The sequence below is a fragment of the Sturnira hondurensis genome, unplaced genomic scaffold (assembly GCF_014824575.4).
Source record: "Sturnira hondurensis isolate 20B ecotype Veracruz unplaced genomic scaffold, ASM1482457v3 Scaffold0005329, whole genome shotgun sequence".
In the NCBI taxonomy this organism is placed as follows: Eukaryota; Metazoa; Chordata; class Mammalia; order Chiroptera; family Phyllostomidae; genus Sturnira; species Sturnira hondurensis.
The window spans coordinates 11,386,529-11,406,466 of record NW_028077960.1 but is presented as its reverse complement, the minus strand read 5'-3'; the positions used below and the strand labels follow the sequence as shown (position 1 = coordinate 11,406,466).

The 19,938-nt window shown below is 37.9% G+C and overlaps 1 protein-coding gene across 1 annotated transcript in view; it reads left to right on the top strand.

The window, feature by feature from the left end:
• The window catches only part of FANCM (FA complementation group M), a 63,555-nt gene that overhangs the window by 42,532 nt on the left and 1,085 nt on the right, over positions 1 to 19,938 (top strand). Inside the window, exons 15-22 of the mRNA XM_037047202.1 lie at positions 2,574 to 2,665; positions 2,761 to 2,829; positions 7,885 to 8,001; positions 8,741 to 8,897; positions 12,306 to 12,412; positions 13,189 to 13,749; positions 17,419 to 17,794; positions 19,325 to 19,613. Of these exons, the coding sequence (XP_036903097.1) occupies positions 2,574 to 2,665; positions 2,761 to 2,829; positions 7,885 to 8,001; positions 8,741 to 8,897; positions 12,306 to 12,412; positions 13,189 to 13,749; positions 17,419 to 17,794; positions 19,325 to 19,613 (1,768 nt within the window). The remainder of the gene's footprint in view (positions 1 to 2,573; positions 2,666 to 2,760; positions 2,830 to 7,884; positions 8,002 to 8,740; positions 8,898 to 12,305; positions 12,413 to 13,188; positions 13,750 to 17,418; positions 17,795 to 19,324; positions 19,614 to 19,938) is intronic.

The following is a 19,938-nucleotide window of genomic DNA, read 5'->3' as shown; positions in this document are numbered from 1 at the left end:
AGTGGCTTAAAATAAACATTTATCTCACAGTTTCTGTTGTTTAGGAATTCAGGTGTTTCTGAATTGGGTGGTTCTAGCTTAGGATTTCTCATGAGGTTATAATCAAGATTTCACATGGGGTTGCAGTCATATGAATACTTGGCTGGACTTGGACAACCTGCTTTCAAGATGGCTTGTTTAAAGTTGGGGGTGGGGTGATGGGAGGCACACAGTACTCTCTGGTCCGTAGGATTCTAAAATCCAGCAGAGTTGAGTTTGGAAATTCCTTGGTTAGGATTCACAGCTTGGGAATAATTCTCTATGGTTCTTGACTTTGTCCTCTGGATGCTTGGTAGCATCTTTTTTCCTAACAGATAGCACCTGTGGAGTTTTCTCTGCATGCTTTCTTTCAGCAAAAATTTGGGAATCCAAAGCCCTGTTTTCATTTTATCCCTTTAAGTCTTTGTCCCTTTTAGTCATAGCTGGCGGTATTTCTTCCCATGAATTCTCAGAAATCTTTGGATTTCTTGTGAATGTTATTAGGGTTCATTCCATTAGACACTAGGTTGCCCACAATTATTTTGGAGCTTAGTTCTTCTCTGCCTTGGGAGAGAGGAAGGTTCTCTGCTGAGATGTCTAGAGATAGTTCTTGAATCTTCTTAAAAGGCCTGAGAGGATCTGAGGGAAACATCCTTAAAATATGACAGTGGTAGGTACTCTGGGGCACCACCTTTGATCTTTCTTAGGTCTTAAAAGCATCTACTTATACCCTCAGCTTCATCTGAGCGATATTTTCCTGGTAGTGCTCTAGATTAGATCTTTGCCCTGAAGATTTCTTAATCTAACATTGCCAGCCTGAGAAGCTGGGAATTTTCAAAGCCAGCAACTGTTACATGCTCAATAGTCCTTTCTTTAGCTTATTTCTCTCCTCTTGCAACTTACTTTAACAGCAAGACGCGCAGATGATACCTTAAACATTTTGTCTAGACATCTCCTCAGCTACATCCCCTCATTCATTAGGCACATATTCTACTTTCTGTGTTACATAAAGTTGCTAAAGTTTCTGGTACTACATAAAGGATTCTCTTTCCTCCAATGTCTAATAAGATTTTCCTTACTTTAACCTCTCACCTATGGCCTCCTCAATAGCCATTAATCTTGGAAATTGTCCCTACAAACAGTTCCTTTCAGTTTCTTCAAGATTTCACTAAACTCTCCTCAAAAGTCCTTTCAGCTTCTGCCCCCAGACGAGTTCTAAAGCTCCTCTCAGAGGTTAGTTTTTTGGCATGGCAAATCCCTATTTCCAGGTACCACAATAGGTATTATCTACTGTTGTATAACAAATCATCCACTCCCCAAAAGAAAATTTAATGGCTAAAAACAATAATCATGTTTCTGTGGAACAGAAATTTTAAATTTTATTATTTTAATTGTTGTCCAAGGACAGTTGTCTGCCCTTTACCCCCATCCCAGCCCACCTCCCAGCCCTACCCTCCTTTCTCCCATCTTCACCCACCTTTGTTATTGTCCATGTGTCCTTTATACTAGTTCCTGCAAAGCCTTCCCCTTTTTGCCCTTTTTTAAAAAAATTTTTAAAGATTTTTAAATTTCTTTATTTTAGAGAGGGAAAGGGAGGGAGAAAGTGAGGGAGAGAAACATCAATGTGTGGCTGCCTTTTGTGTGCCTCCTACTGGGGACCTGGCCTGCAACCCAGGCATGTGCCCTGACTGGGAATCAAAGCCATGACTCTTTGATTTGCAGACCCACCCTCAGTCCACTGAGTTACACCATCTAGGGCTCATTATAGTCTTTGTTTTTAGAAGCAAGAGACTAAATTTGCCCCATACATGAGCGGAGAGGAGTTCTGACTCATCTCTTAAAGGGGAGATATATGAAAGAATTCAAGGGTTCATAAAGACACAAAGAAGTGTCTTCAATCAAAATTTTATGAAACGGCAGGCTTAAAGCTTTGTTTATATACCTAAATATTTGAAGCATCTCATTTCATACATGGGAGTTTTGTTTTTTAGTAATCTTTTCATTCCCCCAGATGTGTTCTAGTTGCAACATTTTGGTATTTACCTTACCAGTGTTTGATTTCTTGTGTGTGCACAAATATACGTATATGCACATATATACTGCATACATACATGCATGCATGCATTAAACTTTCTTTATATACATTTGTTTTATAGCCTGCATTCTCATGCTTTAACTCCTCTATCTAGAAAGAGAGTAGACACAAAGATCAGGAAGACTATCATAGGTTTTTAGAGATGAATTCTAGAACCTTTGACTAATAGAATTGTGTTTTATACTCTTCTGGCTTCTTTTCAGTTAATTTGTAAAATTGAACCTGAGTCAAATTTATGTTTATTAGCAAAAGTTATCATCTCTTAATTTTCTTACTGTCAATATTTTATTTTCTGTCTCTTGTCATGCTGAGTTTTTGGCCAAAATTCTGAAAAGCTGTCTTTTTTAGAGTAAGTGTTGAGATTAAAGAATTCTTATTGTACCTGTCAATAAAATAGATAGTTGTGGTATGATAAACTTGAAGCTATTAACCAGATTCATTATTTTTAAATAAATTATAGATGAACAATTAACAAGCAGTGAAAGTGAAGGTGGTGAGACTTTCCGAAGAAAGAGTAAAAAAACAAAAGGAAATATTTTAGAATCTCCTGAGGTGAGTTATGCAGTAATCACAATAATATGATCATATAAAGGCTTTTTCTTTCTCCTTATGTCTTTTTATTTTTTTACCTTTTTCTGTTTATCTAGGATCAGAAACATAGTGAAATTGATTCGCCACTTCATGCTGTCAAAAAGCGCAGGGTTCCTCCAAAGAAGGTAAGTAAACAGATAATGTGTAGTTATCGGTATATAGTAATTCAAATCCTTTTGGAATAAATATTACAAAAATAATATGTGTATAGGTGAGTGTAGGTAAATTTGATCTTACAGATATATAGCAACAGAAAGATAGTAAATCCCATGTGACTGGAATTTCTACTTTAATTTTATACTTGTTTTAAAAACTATCCCTACTTTTGTTAGTACATGTCAGCAGTTCAGCAAATGTTCATTAAATACCTACCTACTGCGTACAATATCTACTGTATAAGATGCTGGCGGTATTATAAAGTTTATATGCTGGAACTATCTTAGGTCACTTATAATGTATTAGGAGAGAAAGATGAGTAAATGGATAATTTCAGTATAATCTTTTAAGTGATAAGAAAAGATGACCCCTTAGCCTTGACCTTGGGAGTTCTGGCAAGCTTCTTAAAGATAAAACCTTATTAAATCTTAAAGCGTGTTTGTGGCCTTAGGCAAGAGAAGGGAGAGGGGAAGGCACTATCTGACAGAGTAGACAGCTTAAAGAATGACACACAGCCAGCACAGAGCATCTCTTTATTAATTGGATGTAACTACAAAGAGTTCCAGGAAGTAAAATTAGAGAAAAATCTGGGTCTGTTTGGAGGCTTTATTCTGTCATTTGCTTACTGCATGAGTTTGAAAGGAAGAAAGGAGAGTCCAATATGATTCTGGTTTTTGGCTCGGGCTGCTTGGCACATGTTTTGCAAATCTACAGGAGACAAGAAAGAAAAGCTCAGTGTTGAACATGTTTGCATTTGAGGTTTTTGTGTGATAGTGAAATGTCAGTGTCTGGCAGGCATTGGTGACTATGCAAATGCAAAGTTTGGGTAGGAGGCAGGTCTTAAGGCTGATAATGCTCATTTCTCATCAGTTTATAGCTGGTAACTACATTTTGAGATTAGGATATCTTGTGTGCTTTAATTCTCTGATAAAATATAGATCGTTTGTGCAAAATTAATTAAAATTGCACCAGTCTGAAACTGGACAAGTTGGCGTTTGCCCTGCTGAGACTGGAAATGCAGGTATTCATGCTGCCTGTCTCCTACCAAACCCAATGAGCAAAGACAGGGATTGAATCTTACGGGCGCTTTATTCAGATGGCCTGGGATCTGAGAAGACAGTGGGTTTGTACCCTAACAGACCATCTTGTCTTTCTTTCCAGGCCAAGGTTTTTATATCAGGGAATAAGCAAGGTGCTGTGAGGGGTTTTGAAATTCAGGGAATATTAGATTTAAAAAACTGCAGCATTCTCACCCCGGGCATTTAACTGTGCCCTAGGTGGTCATTTGTCTCTCCCTGGAACACAATGGCTTGTTTCTCTCTAGCTGTGCCCCAGGAGCCAGGGGTACCTGTAGTTCCTGAAACAATAGCTTTTCACATGCATTAACTACTAAAATTTTCCACTCTTGAGTTCCCCATCACTGCCTGTCATTACCAGAATCAATAAGTAGAGACAAGGATTGAATTTTTATGGCATTTTATTCAGATCTGAGAAGATGGCAGTTTGTGTACCCTAAAAACCATCTCATCCCAAACTGACCTTTTTATGAGGAGAAGAAAAGGGTAGCTAAGGGGTTTGGGAAAAAAGCTAATCAAATAAGAGTTGCAGTCAAGGTTGAATTGTTTGTTAACCTCCTGGAGTCAAGTATTACAGTTCCTGGAACAAGGACTTTCCACATGCCTTAATCACTTAAGCCTGTCACCTGTAACTAAAGCTAAATCTTTAACTCTTGGGTTCCCCTATTAAGTCCATAATAACTTTGTATACTTATATAAAATGAGAAAAGTCACTTGAACTTGCTACTGTAAGTAGAATGTCTGATTGACTTATCAGAAGTGTATTAAAATATTGATAATATCAATCTATTTTAAACAAATTTTTATTCCTCTTCATTGAAATTATTTTGATAAACTTACTTTGATTCTTTTGCTCTGTTTTATATTCTTCTGTAAAAGATATAGTGATAGGGCTCCTAGCCAAAATTTTTCTTTCTTATATTAGTTTCTTGGCTTGAAAGGACTCCTATATGTTTGGCCTGATCCTGATACCTGCATTTACACACTTAATTATATTTGCTGAAGCCCTTTAGGATCTTCTAAAGAAAACAGCTAAAAAATATAAGTTTTCATCAAGTACATTTTATGTAATACTAAATTGAATGAATACTATTCTAGAATTACATATATTACCTAATTTAGTATTTTATTAATTTTTGTGGGGGCAACTTCTCTCCCAAGTCCCCCCAAGTGCCACAGACGAAAGTGAATAATGGCCGAGACATGATGTGATCTGCTTGGGGAGGAGGAGTGGGCTGTGGCCAGTTTCTCCAGGGAGACAAAGGCCAGCAGCGGCCAGTCTCTCCGAGGAGAAAAAGGCCCCGAGCTCCTTTCTCCATAGCCTTTTATTGGGTTGTAATATACAGGAATACAGGGTGGCAAGGATCAAACAGTAGATAACATTTCAAAGATATCTGAGGGCTTACTATCAGTCAGTGTCTGTCAGGAAGAGAGTTGCAGAAACTTTGGGAGACATACTCATTTCCCCTTGGACCCTTATCATATGAATGAAAGCACTCTTAGTAGAGCAGATTTCACAGGTTTATCAGGAAGTCTTTGTGGTGCCAGACTTTTCCCCAGGACACGCTCTAGCAAGGCAAGGAGCTGCACCTCTCCCCATCAGGTATTCAGGCTTAAGGGGATTAGAGCCAGGAAGCGCTTCTCCCAGAGAACATGGGGACTCAGGCTTTGTAAAAGCTGGGGGCGAGAGTCCATTGCTCTTTGTTGCAGCCCCCCAAGTCCTTCTATGGAGGCCTCCCAAGTGATCAAGTCTGGCTTAGGTTGTCCCCCCGCCCCCCACACTGTGAGGGGTCTTACTGGTCATTGACTTCAGACCAAGCACTGGGGACAGGGAGATGAAACTGAGGTAGCATTTGCTACCAGAGACAAGCTTTGTCCCCTGCGTCTCACATTCCAGAGGTCGTCCCTCTCCTTTAGCCACAAGGGGTACAGATACAATTCCTAAAACCAGGCAGAGCGGTCTACAACATATTTTAATTTAATTTTTAATTATTTAAAAGTATTTTTTATTGATTATGCTATAATAGTTTTCCCAATTCTTCCTCCTTTATCCCCCCTCAGCTGTGTACCCCCCAACTCTCCAGAATCCCCCACCTTGGTTCATGCCCATGGGTTATACGTATAAGTTCTTTGAATTCTCTGTTTTCTATGCCATACTTAACCTCTCCCTGTCTATGTTATGCCTACTAATTGTGCTTCTTCCCTCTACCTTTCCGCTTCCCCGTCCCCACCAAAATCCCTCCCATGTGATGTCCATTTCTCTGGTTCTGTTCCTCTTCTAGTTATTTGCTTAATTTTTGTTTTCATTGTTTTTCTTTTCTTTTGGGTTCATTTACTGATAATTGTGAGTTTGTTGTCATTTTACTGTTCATATTTTTTAACCTTCTTTTTCTTAGATATGTCCCAAAACATTTCACGTAATAAGGGCTTGGTAATGATGAACTCCTTTAACTTGACCTTATCTGGGAAGCACTTTATCTGCCCTTCCATTCTAAATGAAAGTTTTGTTGGATAGAGCAATCTTGGATGTAGGTACTCACCTTTCATAACTTCCAATACTTCTTTCCAGCCCCTTCTTGCCTGTAAAGTCTCTTGACAAATCATCTGATAGCCTTATGGGAACTCCCTTGTAGGTGACTGTCTCCTTTTCTCTTGCTTCTTCTAGGATTCTCTATCTTTAATCTTGGGTAACTTAATGATGATGTGCCTTGGTGTGTTCCTCTTTGGATCCAACTTCTTTGGGACTCTCTGGGCTTCCTGGAAGTCTATTTCCTTTGCCAGATTGGGGAGGTTTTCCTTCGTTATTTGTTCAAATAAGTTTTCAATTTCTTGCCATTGTTCTTCTCTTTCTGGCACCCCTATAATTCGGATATTGGAATGTTTCACGTGGTCCCAGAGGTTTGTAAGTCTCTCTTCACTTTTTTGAATTCTTGTTTCTTCATTTTGTTCTGGTTGGATGTTTATGTTTATTTCTTCCTTTTGTTCCAAATTGTTGCTTTTAGTCCTTGTTTCCTTCCTGTCACTGTTGGTTCCCTAAATATTTTGCTTTATTTCATTTTGGATATCTTTCTTTTTTTTTCATTTTTTGACCAAACTTAATCAGATCTGTGAGCATTTTGATTACCAGGACTTTAAATTTTCTGTAAGATAGGTTGGCACTCTCCTCATCGCTTAGTTCTCTTTCTGAAGTTTTTCTCTGTTCTTTCATTTGGGCCATATTTCTTTGTCTTGGTGCAGATGATATGTTGTTGGGGGCGGAGCCTTAGGTATTCACTGAGGCAGAGCAACCCTCCTTGCTGTGCTGGGGGACTGCCTGTGGGGAAGGGGCCAGAGTGGGAACACTGCAGCTCTCCTGTTTGTCTCTAGCACACTTTCCAATGGACTCTTGTGTGAGACTGGGCGCTTCTCCCACCACGCAACTGCTGTAGACCACAGTCAGGTCTGAGTCTGTTTCCTCTTCAGTCAGCCCTGCCTGCCCAGTCCTCTGCCTTACCTTGGTTTTTCTGAGCTGGCTCCGCCTGTGTGGTTCGCCCCCTCACTGTGGTTCTTCCCAGCCAGCCTCTCTATGGGTTCTTGCCAGTCTGGTTGTTCTGGTTGATTTTTTTCTTTAATTCCTTGGTTTTTGGAATTCCATGCAGTTTGATTTGCTGGCACGTCTGGTTATTTATTGATTTTAGATTGATTGTTTTCCTCCTTTTGGTTATGGGAAGAAGCGAAGAGTTTCTACCTACACCTCTATCTTGGTCAGAGGTACCTAATTTAGTATTTTAGTACTTATCATCAATCCTTACGTGTTTGTAACAGGGCTCTTGAGTGGTGAGAGCATTTTGTTTTTCTAATCAAGAAAACTTTATAAAATGAAAATAAAGGCAAAAACCTTTTAGAAATACATTAAGATACAATAATCCAATTGTATTTTCTTATGCAAGAATTTTTGAATTATTATAGTTAGAATTATCATCTAGTGACGAGAGCGAGGATTTTCCTGAACAACATCCACAACTGGGCGACTTCAAGGGTCATGATAGGAAGACCAAAGTCCAAAAGAGACAGAGTCACCTGAAGGTAAACTTTTTTAAGTTTTTAAATTTATAGATAATGTATATATACTATATATGTATTTAAGGAACATTAGATTTTATATAGATATAGATTTCTCTCTGTAGTTTCTTTATAGAAAAAAATCCCAAAGTTCAAAAATATTTTTACCCTAATTTTCCTTTTAAAATGGAATTAATATCTCAAGGTGTTGTACTTTTGTTTCTTTTTATGTTTTGAAACTATCTTGCAGTGTTGTGTGTTTTTTAATAACTAAGTGAAGAAACTGGTGTCTTGAATTGAAGATTCAAATTGAAGAAAATATACAGACAGAAATCTAAATTTTAGAATATTTGCTTTTATAATCATTGTATTGTTTTTCTTGTCTGTATCCAATATTCAAATCCCTGGAAAGAATTCTCAATACCTTTTTTTTTCTGATAAGTCCTTTTGTGGTGCAGTATTTCCCTGGCAAAAAGTTAAAATAGCCAGAATACTTGGGAAACTTTATTTTTATTTAAAAAAAATAAGAAAAACATTCAGCAAGCTGACATGTTAACTTGAACTTATTTTACTTGTAAGAATTATCAGAAGAAATTTAAATAGCTACCTTATTTTATCAAGTCTTCCTGCAGTTTTCTATTTTTACTTTTTGCCTTAAAAAGCATTGGCAAAAAATTCATTTTCCAGACCTATTTTCAATTATTTAAGGAAAAGAAATTATTTTTCTCATCAGTATCATCTTATTTTCTATAATTTGTTTTAGTTTGTAGCTAGGAATTTTTTAGATGATCAAGCAGAACTTTCCCAAGAAGATGCAGAATGTGTTTCATCAGATGAAAGTGATGAGTCCGAAAATGAAAAAGATTCCTCATTACTTGACTTCTTAAATGACGAGACTCAACTTTCACAGGCCATAAATGGTAAATGATGTAATGATGCCTTTTCTCTTAATTTTTATGATTTTAATGTGGTTGTAGTTAAATATTTTAGTCACTTTTCAGAGAATCTTGACTTCAAAGGGAATTAAATTTGGTATGTGTGAAATATTTGGTCAATTTCATTCAAATTCTGTAATATTTACTTTAGGCTCGGTTATTTATAGGCTTTTGCTAATTTGGTTATTTCTCTCCAGAACAACCTGGCTGACTCAGTGACAAATGTTTATTTAACAATTATTTAGTGCCTACTGTGTGCTTGGTACTTGGTAAGGTTCTTGAGAAAGCCATATCAGTAAACAAAATGGACAAAAATCTCTGCCCTTAACATTTGAATGGAAGGAGACAAACAATGAACATAATAACTAAATCATTTAGTGTATTTTAAAGATTTGTATTTATTTATTTTTAGAGAGAGGGGAAGAAAGAAGAAAGAGAAGGAAACATTGATTGGTTGCCTCTCCTATATCCCCCACTGGAGACCTGGCCCGAAACCCAGGCGTGTGCCCAGACTAGGAATCGAACCAGTAACCTTTTGGTTTGCAGGCCAGCGTTCAATCCACTGAGCCATAACAGCCTGGGCTATTTAGTATATTTTAAGATGAAAAATATAGAGAGAAATGAAAACATTGAGTAAGGTGAGGATTTGGAGTGACAGGGGCTAAGGGTATTAATAATGGACAAACTGTAATTGTATATAAGGTATTGAGGGGTAGAACTCATTGAGAAGATGACATTTATCAGACTCTAAGAGGAGATAATGAGCTCAGCAATGTGGATCGTGAAAACCAGCTGAGACACAAAGCTAAATTGATAAATTTGCTGAGGAGGGGATATGTACTTTTGGTAAACAGTCTCTCCAAACATTGCTTGAGCAGATCTTATACACAGTAATGAAGAGAAGATGATTCAGGTTGGCTGTAATAGAAATAGGAAAGATTCTGTTGGGCTTTTCAGTGTTTTGATCTTTTACAGATCTTGCCATTTATTCTGCTTGTGTAGTTCCTGATACTTTAAGACAGCAAAGTCTCCCAAGATCTGTGCCTTTAAAGAAAAAAGGTGTTAAGGAGAGGTTTCAGTGCTAAGTTGTTGCCACTGATACGGTTTGCAGAATAAGGTTTCTTAATATGATGCCCCTGATACTCATTAACAGAAGTGGCTGTTGCAACTTTATGGTATAATCTGGTTGGAGAATGTTGATGCACAGAAGACAGCCAGTACAAAGGTCCTGGGCAGGAGTGTGCCTGGCATGTGCAAGGAAGGCATTGTTCCCAGAATTGAGCAAGGGAGAAGGGGTGGTCAGAGGGAGATCAGACAGGTGACCAGCAGCCGGCTCACAGTCTGACTCACTGTAGTAGTGTCACCTTGCCTTCGGTGTTGAGAATGGCTGGCTACAGGGGAGCAAAGGTGGACAGACCATTCTGGAGGCTGTTGCAGTGATCTGATCAGGAATGACAGTGGTTTCTGCCAAGGCGGTAGTGACAAGAATTGGATTCTGGGTATGTACAGCACACAGGATTTTCAGGTGGATGAGAGAGAAAAAGGAGTGAGTGGGCTTGAGCGACAGGAAGACAGAGTCGTTGCTGTCTGGCATCTGGGGGTGCCTGTGGAGCGGTTCAGATGAGGAGTGGGGAGATCCGAAACTCCATTTTAGACACAGTATGTCTGAAATATGTAGGATCTCAAAGTTTTTTTTAAAAACCTCAATATTCACATCTTTTTTCATGTTTCATTTCTTAAGTACTCTTTGCTATAACATTAAAAAATGTTTAATTGTTGTTCAAGTACAGTTTTCTGTCTTTTACTCTCATCCCAGCCCCACCCACCTCCCTGCCACTGCCCAGCCCTCTCCCCTCCTTCCCATTTCCACCCCCCCTTAGTTGTTGTCCATGTGTCCTTTATACTTGTTCCTGTAAACTCTTCCCCTTTCCCCCTGAAATTTCCTCCCCTCTCTCCTCTGGTCACTGTCCGCCTGTTCTCTATTTCAGTGTCTTTGGTTATATTTTCCTTGTTTGTTTGTTTTGTTGTTTAGGTTCCTGTTAAAGGTGAGATAATATGGTATTTGTCTTTCACCACCTGGCTTATTTTACTTAGCATAATGCTTTTCCAGTTTCATCCGTGCTGTCGCAAAGGGTAGGAGCTTCTCCTTTCTTTCTGCTGCATAGAATTCCATTGTGTAAATGTACCATAGTTTTTTGATCCATTCATTTACTGATGCGCAGCTAGGTTGCTTCCAACACTTGGCTATTGTAAATTGTGCTGCTGTGAACATTGGGGTGCATAGATTCTTTTAGATTGGTGTTTCAGGGTTCCTAGGATATAATCCTAGCAGGGGAATTGCTGTCTTTGTTATAACTTTGAAAAATGAGAGGCATATGAATCTTACATGAATTATGCTTAGTGAAGAAAGAGATTCGAAAGGTTACATACTGTGTCTTTTGATTTACACAACATTCTAGAAAAGGTAAAAAAAACTATAGGTACAACAGTTAGATTAGTGGTTGCCATAAGAATGGATTTGTCAAGACTTGGAACTGTACCCCACAAAGGCTGAATTTTACCACATATACATTATACCTAAAAAACAAATGTATGAAACAAATGAAAAATCTATGAAAGCTCCTTGATTTTTAGTCCTTCTAAACAGTAAACTGGAAATAAGGGTCCACTAAACTTGTAGGGATTTATATAAGTGAGGAGGTTATTGAACAGTTGAAGCTAGCTATGGAATGAAGATAAGGGAAATACAAATCAAAGGAAAATTTATCTATTTTGTACCAAGCACTATAATCATTAAATTAGCAGTTATCCCTCAAAATAAGGGATGTCAATAAATTTAATCACCTCAAAAAGCATGGTAAAATGGGAAAAATAAAGTTGCTGATTGTAACCTTAAAATATAAGCATAAATAAAAACCATGTTTTTTCAACTTTTTGCTTGATTGGAAATTATGAAACATATACTGTTGTCTATAGCTTTTGACATTTTTGAAATTTTTTTTAGCCTGGATTTCTTACATTTCATTGAATACTTTTTATAAATCAGGTACAGTCCTAAGGAATTTGTATGCATTTATTTTTTATGAAAAGGCACTATCCTAATCTTCATTTCCACATTGGGAAATAGGAATTCAGATTAGAGATAGCTAAAGTGGAGAGCTTCAATAAATTGTTCGTGATCACCCAGCTAGATGGTCTGATTTCAAAGGCAAAACTTGTAACTTTGCATTTTGAATTATGGTTTTTAGACATCTCCTAGGTATTAAATAACCTTTTGTGCAAAATAATTCTACAGAATTTGAATTGTATGAATTTGGAATAAGTCAAAGTTAAAAACTTCTAGTTTTCATTTTAATAATTTTGCTGTATAAAATTCTTATTGTCTTTACACAGATTCTGAAATGAGAGCTATTTATGCGAAATCTTTGCGTAGTCCATTGATGAGCCATCGGTACAAAATGGTCCACGAGAAACATAACAACATGAGCATTTTCTCACAGGTATGGACCCTAGAGATATTATAGAGAATTTCCTGATGGTAACGTTGAAATATGTTCTTGTTAATGAAATCTCCATTGTGTTTCTAAAACTAGACTACCAGAGCTAATGGGGATAATTCCTGTTGAGTCAGGACGGTGGACTAAATGAATTCTCAAAATCCCTTTTAGTCCTAATTTCATCAACTTGTCTTTTTTTCTTTTCAATTAAGTAGAATATACCATTAAATTATTTTCTCATTAGGAGAATGTTTAAAGGCTATGAATAAAACTTAAGCATCTACTAGTTAAATTTTTCTTATATGTTGTCATTTCTCCTGAAAATTTGTTTTTTCATAAAAATGTTCTAAAAATCATAGAGGCTAAATTATTAAATAGTTTTATCCATAAAGTCCTCACTTTTCCCATAGAGAATATTATCGGTATTAGTTGAGCAAATGACGGAAAATTAAGTGAAATAAATATTCATAAAAATCTCATGTACATTAAAGAATATGTTAATTACATGCTGATTTTATGAAAGAAATTTATAATATATATTTTAAAGATTTTATTTATTTATTTGTAGAGAGAAGGGGGGGAGGGAGGGAGAAAGATGAGGAGAGAAACATCGATCAGCCGCCTCTGGAGCGCCCCCACCCAGGGACCTGGCCCGATGCCCAGGCACGTTCCCTGCCTGGGAGCTGAGCTGGTGACCCTTGGGTTTGCAGGATGACACCCATCCCACTGAACCATACCACTCAGGTCCTGTACTATTCTTATTTGTATTTTTATCATAGATTCCTGAGCAAGATGAAACCTACTTAGAGGACAGTTTTTGTGTTCATGAAGAGGAGTCTTGCAAAAGCCAATCAAGTGAAGAAGAAGTGCGTGTTGATTTTAATTTAATAAATGAAGATTGCTTTGCAAGTGGTAGTAAAAAATATAAAACCCGGCGTGCAGTAAAGCTAAAACAAATGAAGATGAGACAGAGTGCACATTCAAAGAAGAAATTATCCAGAATTATTTTACTGGATGATTCAAGTGAGGAGGAAAACAGCATAAATGATGAAAGAGAATCCATTAGTGCGGCTACCCCGAGCACTGTTACAGATAGAAAACAGCAGGGCCGTTGTTGGAATTCAGTGCATTCGGGATCTTCCTTACAGCCCAAGGACCATTCTAATCCAATTGTCACTCAAGTGCCAAAGCAGAGACAGCAGGCACTACTTAATTCAAAGGATACAGTTTCTAACATCTCAGACTCCAAACCTCAGAGCCATAATCAAATCCAATCTACGTCACCATCATTCACTGCTGTTGATTCACAGGACTGTGACAAATTTCCAATTCACTTGAAGGTATGGATCAAAGTAGAGGAAAAAGCCTTCATGTTTACCAATAGGTGTTCTTGTTTTGTTTTGCTTTTTTGTGTGTTTTGTGTTAAATAATTAGGTCAAAGAAAAGTTAGCTATTGATGGAAGTCTTCAAATAAGAAAACAGCACACTAAATTTTGTGGATAATTCATATATGAATGCTTAGGTTGTAATTTGTTCAATGTGTTCATAGTTTTCTTAATAATACTGTAAGGAAACTTGCTAATATTATAAAAAGGCTGTAGGAAAATGGGCTTTCTGCAAGGCAAAAATAACAGAAATTACATGCTTAGAACTAGTACTCGCCACCCCTGGCCCCCCACCCAGACTAACTTGTCTTTCCCCCAGCTGGAGGCTTCAGGTGTGTACCTCTCATCTGGTTGTCGGGGACAGGGGGTCAGAGGCATCACCTCATTTCCTTCCTTCCAGAAGAGCTGAGGAGTCCATTTTCTAGCTTCTCCATATCTTGCTATTGCTAAATAATCCCTAAAACTATTTTTAGTTCTTAAGAATTTATAGTTACTGTAAGTAGTTTTACTAAAACAGGGACTAAAGTCCTAGCAATAGGAATCCTTAATTGTAGATATTCACATCCTTGACGGTCATTTTGGGGAGAAACCCAGACCTAGCTTCTTGTTCTCTTTGATTCCAGGTGTTTCTGTCCATTCTGCCCTGGCAGCTGCTCCTAGCAGCAGAACACACAGTGGGCTCTCAGATTGGCCAATTTAAAATTGTTCCCTGGCTTTTTTTGCACAAAGTTACTTCAAGTTATGATGAGGATAGAGTTAACTAGATTAAGTCTTAAAATAGATTGGAGATCAAGAAAGTACTTAATTTCTCTGAGCCTCAGTTTTCTCAGCTGCAGTATAAGGATAGCAATCCTAAAGGTCAAGGTATGGAATATATGCACAGAATGTTGAGACCCAGGGAGCAATATCTACATGTCTACTTCGGCATGCTTGAATTCAAAAATAGATATAGGCTAATAATACTGTGAGGATTGTGGGAAAAGGATACACAGATTTTACCAGAAGTGTGTTTCTTTTACATCTAATACTATGATTCCATATATAGTATAATTTATTTCACTTGAAATTAGAAGGGGAAAGAATTTGAGGTAAATTTGAGGAGGAGAACATCTTATTGAAAACCATTAGATACTAAAAATGTTAACTTTTACTTTGTCATGTATATTGCAAACAGCATTCCTTGTCTGGCTTTCCTTGTTATTTACCAAAAAGGTAAATAACATATTTACCTTTTTGTTTTGTTTGTAGTGGTTTTTGCCATAGGAAGAGTTAACTTATCCATACAGTCTTGATTTTTTTCCTTTAGTTTCTGACTTAAGTGTCATATTTAGGAAGCCATTTTCTGCTCCAAGAAAAGTACATATTTCTAGGGTTCTTTTAAATATTTTTTAGTGGCCATTTCTTCCTTCATTATTTTATTTTATTTTGGTGTTTTAAAATTGAATATTGAATATATTTTAAAGATTTCTGAGTGATTAGGACTTTATCTTTAGCCTAGGATGTAGGAAGCTGGAAAGAGCATTGTTCCCATCCATATAACAACCACCACAAAAATCCAGATAATCTACAAAATCATGTTTATTTGATTTTTACGGGGCTGTGGTTGCAGGGCAAACGAGTCTGGTGTCTGAGGAGACAGGTGCCTTCAGTGAGAGACTTGCTGATTTGGTAGAGTCACTGGGCATTGCACAATCTGCTAAGAAGAATTCAGCTAACACTTTAATGAATTGGAAAAGGCAATGGGCTAGCATGAAAGTTTAGAACCCTTGGGAGTTGCAGATGGGGAACTGGCCATTCATGGACTCTTCTCCACAGTCTCACCAGGTGTTCACAGGAAAGAATGAGAATCAGACAAAGGCTTTTTCCTGCTGTAGGCCTTGGGGAAGTGAGCAGCAGTTACTGTGGGAAAGGCACCAGACCTCACCTGCTTCCATCTCCCCTCTTTTCCCTGTGGAACAGAAAGCATTAGACCACTAGGGGTAGAGCAGAAAACCATAAAGCCGTTAGGGCCTAGGTGAAGCACCTTTGCTGAGGGGGGAAGGGAACGACATCAAAAATATTCTTTGCACCTGAAGAAGGGGTTAGGCCAACACCTTGAGCCTAGAACATGAGAGACCTATAGTCACTGGGAGGCAGGGCAGGATCACAGAGAAGGCTGCACCTCTGAGACCCAGACAAGTCCACACAAGTCTTGTGGAGGACGGGCTGAATCAGGACGAGAGAAAATACCCTCCCCACAACGAGATGCTCCCAGTGGCTTTCTCCCACCAGGCTAGCAAACACTAAGTAACAAGTAAAAGCTGTCTATTGATTGGAGCAACAGGATGGGGAGGGAAGCTTCCTGAGGTTCAGGCTCACAGAGAGGACCTAAAGCTGAGAGAACATTTTGAAAAGTCATCTCAGTAAGAAAACAAACCCAACTCAATTTTTACTCAATGCCACACACCAAGGCCTAGCAAAAGAAAGGCATACCTGTTTTCAGGCATAAATAATGTATTGACCCCAATTACTGCTGTCTCACACGAGATGTTTGGCTTTCAAATAGAAGTTACAGAGTACATAGAGAGGGAAGGAAGAAACACATTCTTAAGGACCAGACCCAATATGACCCAGATATTGGACCTATCAGGGAATTTGAAATAGGATTAATATGTTAAAGGCTCCAGTGGAAAAGTAAAACAAAAATGCATGACTAGATAAGGAAATACCATCTGAGAAATGAAAAATATAGAGAACAACAAAGTAAAAATGTTAGAAATGGAAAACATAATAAATGAGATGAAGAATGACTTCAGTGGGCCCATCAGTAGACTCAACACTGCCATGGAAAGGACCTAATAAATTTAAAGCAAGATCAGTAGATCTACCCAACCTGAAATACAAAGAGTGAAGGAACAAACAGAGCATCCAAAAGCGGCGGGACTGTATCAGTAGTCTACAACATGTGATTGGAGTTAAGGAAAAGAGGAAACAGGGCAAGACATACATTTGAACAGGCAGTGGCTGAGCGTTTTCCAAAGTTAATGAACATTGGTATTCAAGTATCTGAATCTCTGTTTTCACTACATTTGGGAAGGCATTCCACCTAGGGGTGGAACTCCTGGCTTATGTGGTAATTATGTGTTTAACTTTTTGAGGAATTGACAAATTGTTTCCCACAGTGGCTGCACCATTTTACATTCCCACCAGCACTGTATGCTCCAGTTTTTCATGTTCTCATCAACACTCTTTCTCCCCCACATTTTTGGTTTTTAAATTGTAGCCATCCTAATAGGTGTGCAGTGGTGGCTTGGTCCTTCATATACATCAGGGGTGTCAAACTCATTTTCACCGGGGGCCACATCAGCCTCACGGTTGCCTTCAATGGGCTAAATACAATTTTAGGACTGTATAAATGTAACTACTCCTGAATAGTTAAGCGAAAGCTCAGTGCTGCCGCCAGATAGAAACAAGGTGGAGGGCCAGATTTGGCCCTCGGGCCTTGTGTTTGCCACCTGTGATCTACATCGTCACTTTGGTCATGTTGAAGGAAGAAAAAAGAGTACCAGTAAAGAAAATCAACTTCAGGCTTACGGTACTAATATATATTGAAATTATTGTGATAGATGTTTTCCACTTTTTCAGGTTGGTTGTGCTCTGGAAGATTCTAGCACTTCAGTGGCTTCCTGTTCTGATCCAAGACCACGTTTGGCTGGCACACATGCTTCCCTTAGACTCCCACAGCAAGGCCAGAGAACATGTATTCTTGTAGATAGTCGAGAAATCACTTCTGGTGCAGAAGTAATTTCTTCCCTCAGAGCAATTCATGGCTTTCAGGTAGAGGTTTGTCCTCTGAATGGTTGTGATTACATTGTGAGTAACCGCATGGTGGTGGAAAGGAGGTCTCACTCTGAGATGTCAAACAGTAGTAATAAGAACAAGTTCATTGACCAGATCCAGTACCTGCAGAGCATGTTTGAAAGAATATGTGTGATTGTGGAAAAGGACAGAGAAAAAACAGGTTTGTATTTTAATATGTTTTTGTTTATAAGTTTGTAAAAGAAGTTGACTGTTAATTAGTTCATTCTTCTATTGTCAGGGTATGTGACAGTACCTGACTCATGAATGTCATTTTGTATTTACATAATGTTTTTAAGTAGTCATTATGTTTTTAATGTAGCTTATGAGAACTGAAGAGTAATAAATTGCAGGCAGATGAGCCAATCATAAGTCTTTTTCAGAAAGGATGAAGACCCTAAAAAAGGCAGTGGTGGGGAAAAGGGATTCAGGTGGTTTAGAAAGCAGGATTAGCAGGAATTGATGGAGTTAATCTTAGGCTGACCAATTTCTTGGTTACTGGACAGTTCGGTAGTGGTGCTGTTTGATATTATAAATATAAGAGAAGTGGTAGATTTGAGGGACAAGGGTGTTTGGTTTTGGACTCATTAAGACTGAGTTCCACTGGGTCACTGAAATGGATGCCTGGGATGCACTTGGCAATGCAGGATTGGAGCTTCATTTGGACGATTTCTACAGGGAGCGCCTGGGAAGAGTGAATAGATCGTGGGGTGTGAAATCAGAAGATGCAGAGTTCTGGTGCCTGTGGCTATATGATGTTGCACTGAAAAATCACTCCGAGTTCATATACTCATTCTATGCATCTTGTAATATTAATGAGGTTTAAGTGAAATCATGTAGGTGAAAGCCACTAGGGAAGAATCCAAGAACTATACAGTCATTAAGTGAAAAGAAATATTGTGGTTGGTTTGGTGACCCAGCAATGCGCCTTTCATTCCCATGCTGTCACCAGTGGTCTTGGATAAGTCATTCTGTCTTTCAGTAATCCTGTTTGGGCTTTTCTTTTTAATTTGACAAGTGAGGGCTTTAGGTGATCTTTTGAGTCCTCTTAGTGCTAAAATTCTATAATTTTATCTCTACCAACATAATTTCACCTTATTTCCTTTATAAAGAAAATAGATTTGGAATAAAGAGGAAAGTAACATGGCAAGTTATGGAAAAATATCTTTTCTTTTGGAATATGAAGCATGCCCAAAAAGAATATGGGTAAAATATGGGAAGAAAATTAATGGGAAATTGAGGGAAGTAAATTAATAGGCGAGAGTTAAAGATGACATTAAAATGGGTCTGCAGAGTATTGACTTACTGTTGAAATAAATGCCTAAGATAATTTTATACCAGTTAAACCAGTACTTACCTCTTCATCACTGCTAGCATTATGAAGAATTTTATTAGACGTAAGTAGTGTGCTCTTGGCCTTTAGGAATGAATTATCTAGGAATAGAAGTATTTTCCTGCCTACTCACTTTCCTGTTGATAACAATTCAAGACACTCATAGAGATAGGTTTCTGTGTTTTATCTCAGATATTGGACAATTTAAATCTTTAGCTGTAGGGTTTTCATTAGCATAATAATGTGGCACTACTTTCCTTAATGGTGAAGATCTTGGGACTTTTAATATTATATGGTGTTCATGGTTCTAGTTAATGTAAGTTACTAAGATTTGCATTTTCCTAAATATGAAATACTTAGGAGACACCTCCAGGATGTTTAAGAGAACAAAGAGCTATGACAACCTGCTGACTACCTTAGTTGGTGCTGGAATTCGAATTCTTTTCAGTTCCTGCCAGGAAGAAACGGCAGTTTTGCTAAAGGAACTGTCTTTATTGGAACAAAGAAAGAATGTTGGTATTCAGGTTCCAGCAGTGAACAGCAATAAATGGGAAGCACTTCAATTTTATCTAAGTATTCCCAATGTAAGTTATATAACTGCATTAAATATGTGTCACCAGTTTTCATCTGTGAAAAAGATGACTAACAGGTATGTATGTCTGTTTTAATGTTTTTAGATGGCTACTTAAAAGCATTTCATACACATTTTAATGTTTTTTTGAAAAAGGTATACGAGTAGACTGTTAGAGCTTTTCATTCAGAGAGACTTTTCTGCTTGCCAGCATGTAATGGTCACTGCATGAAGGAGAGGACACCATTGGAGGGAAAAAGGACAGGCACTGCCTTGGAGGAGCTTGGAGCTCTATATGGAACTAGACAGAGAGCATTTACATCAGATACTAAAATTCTATAATTTTATCTTTACCAACATAATTTCATCTTATTTCCTTTATAAAGAAAATAGACTTGGAATA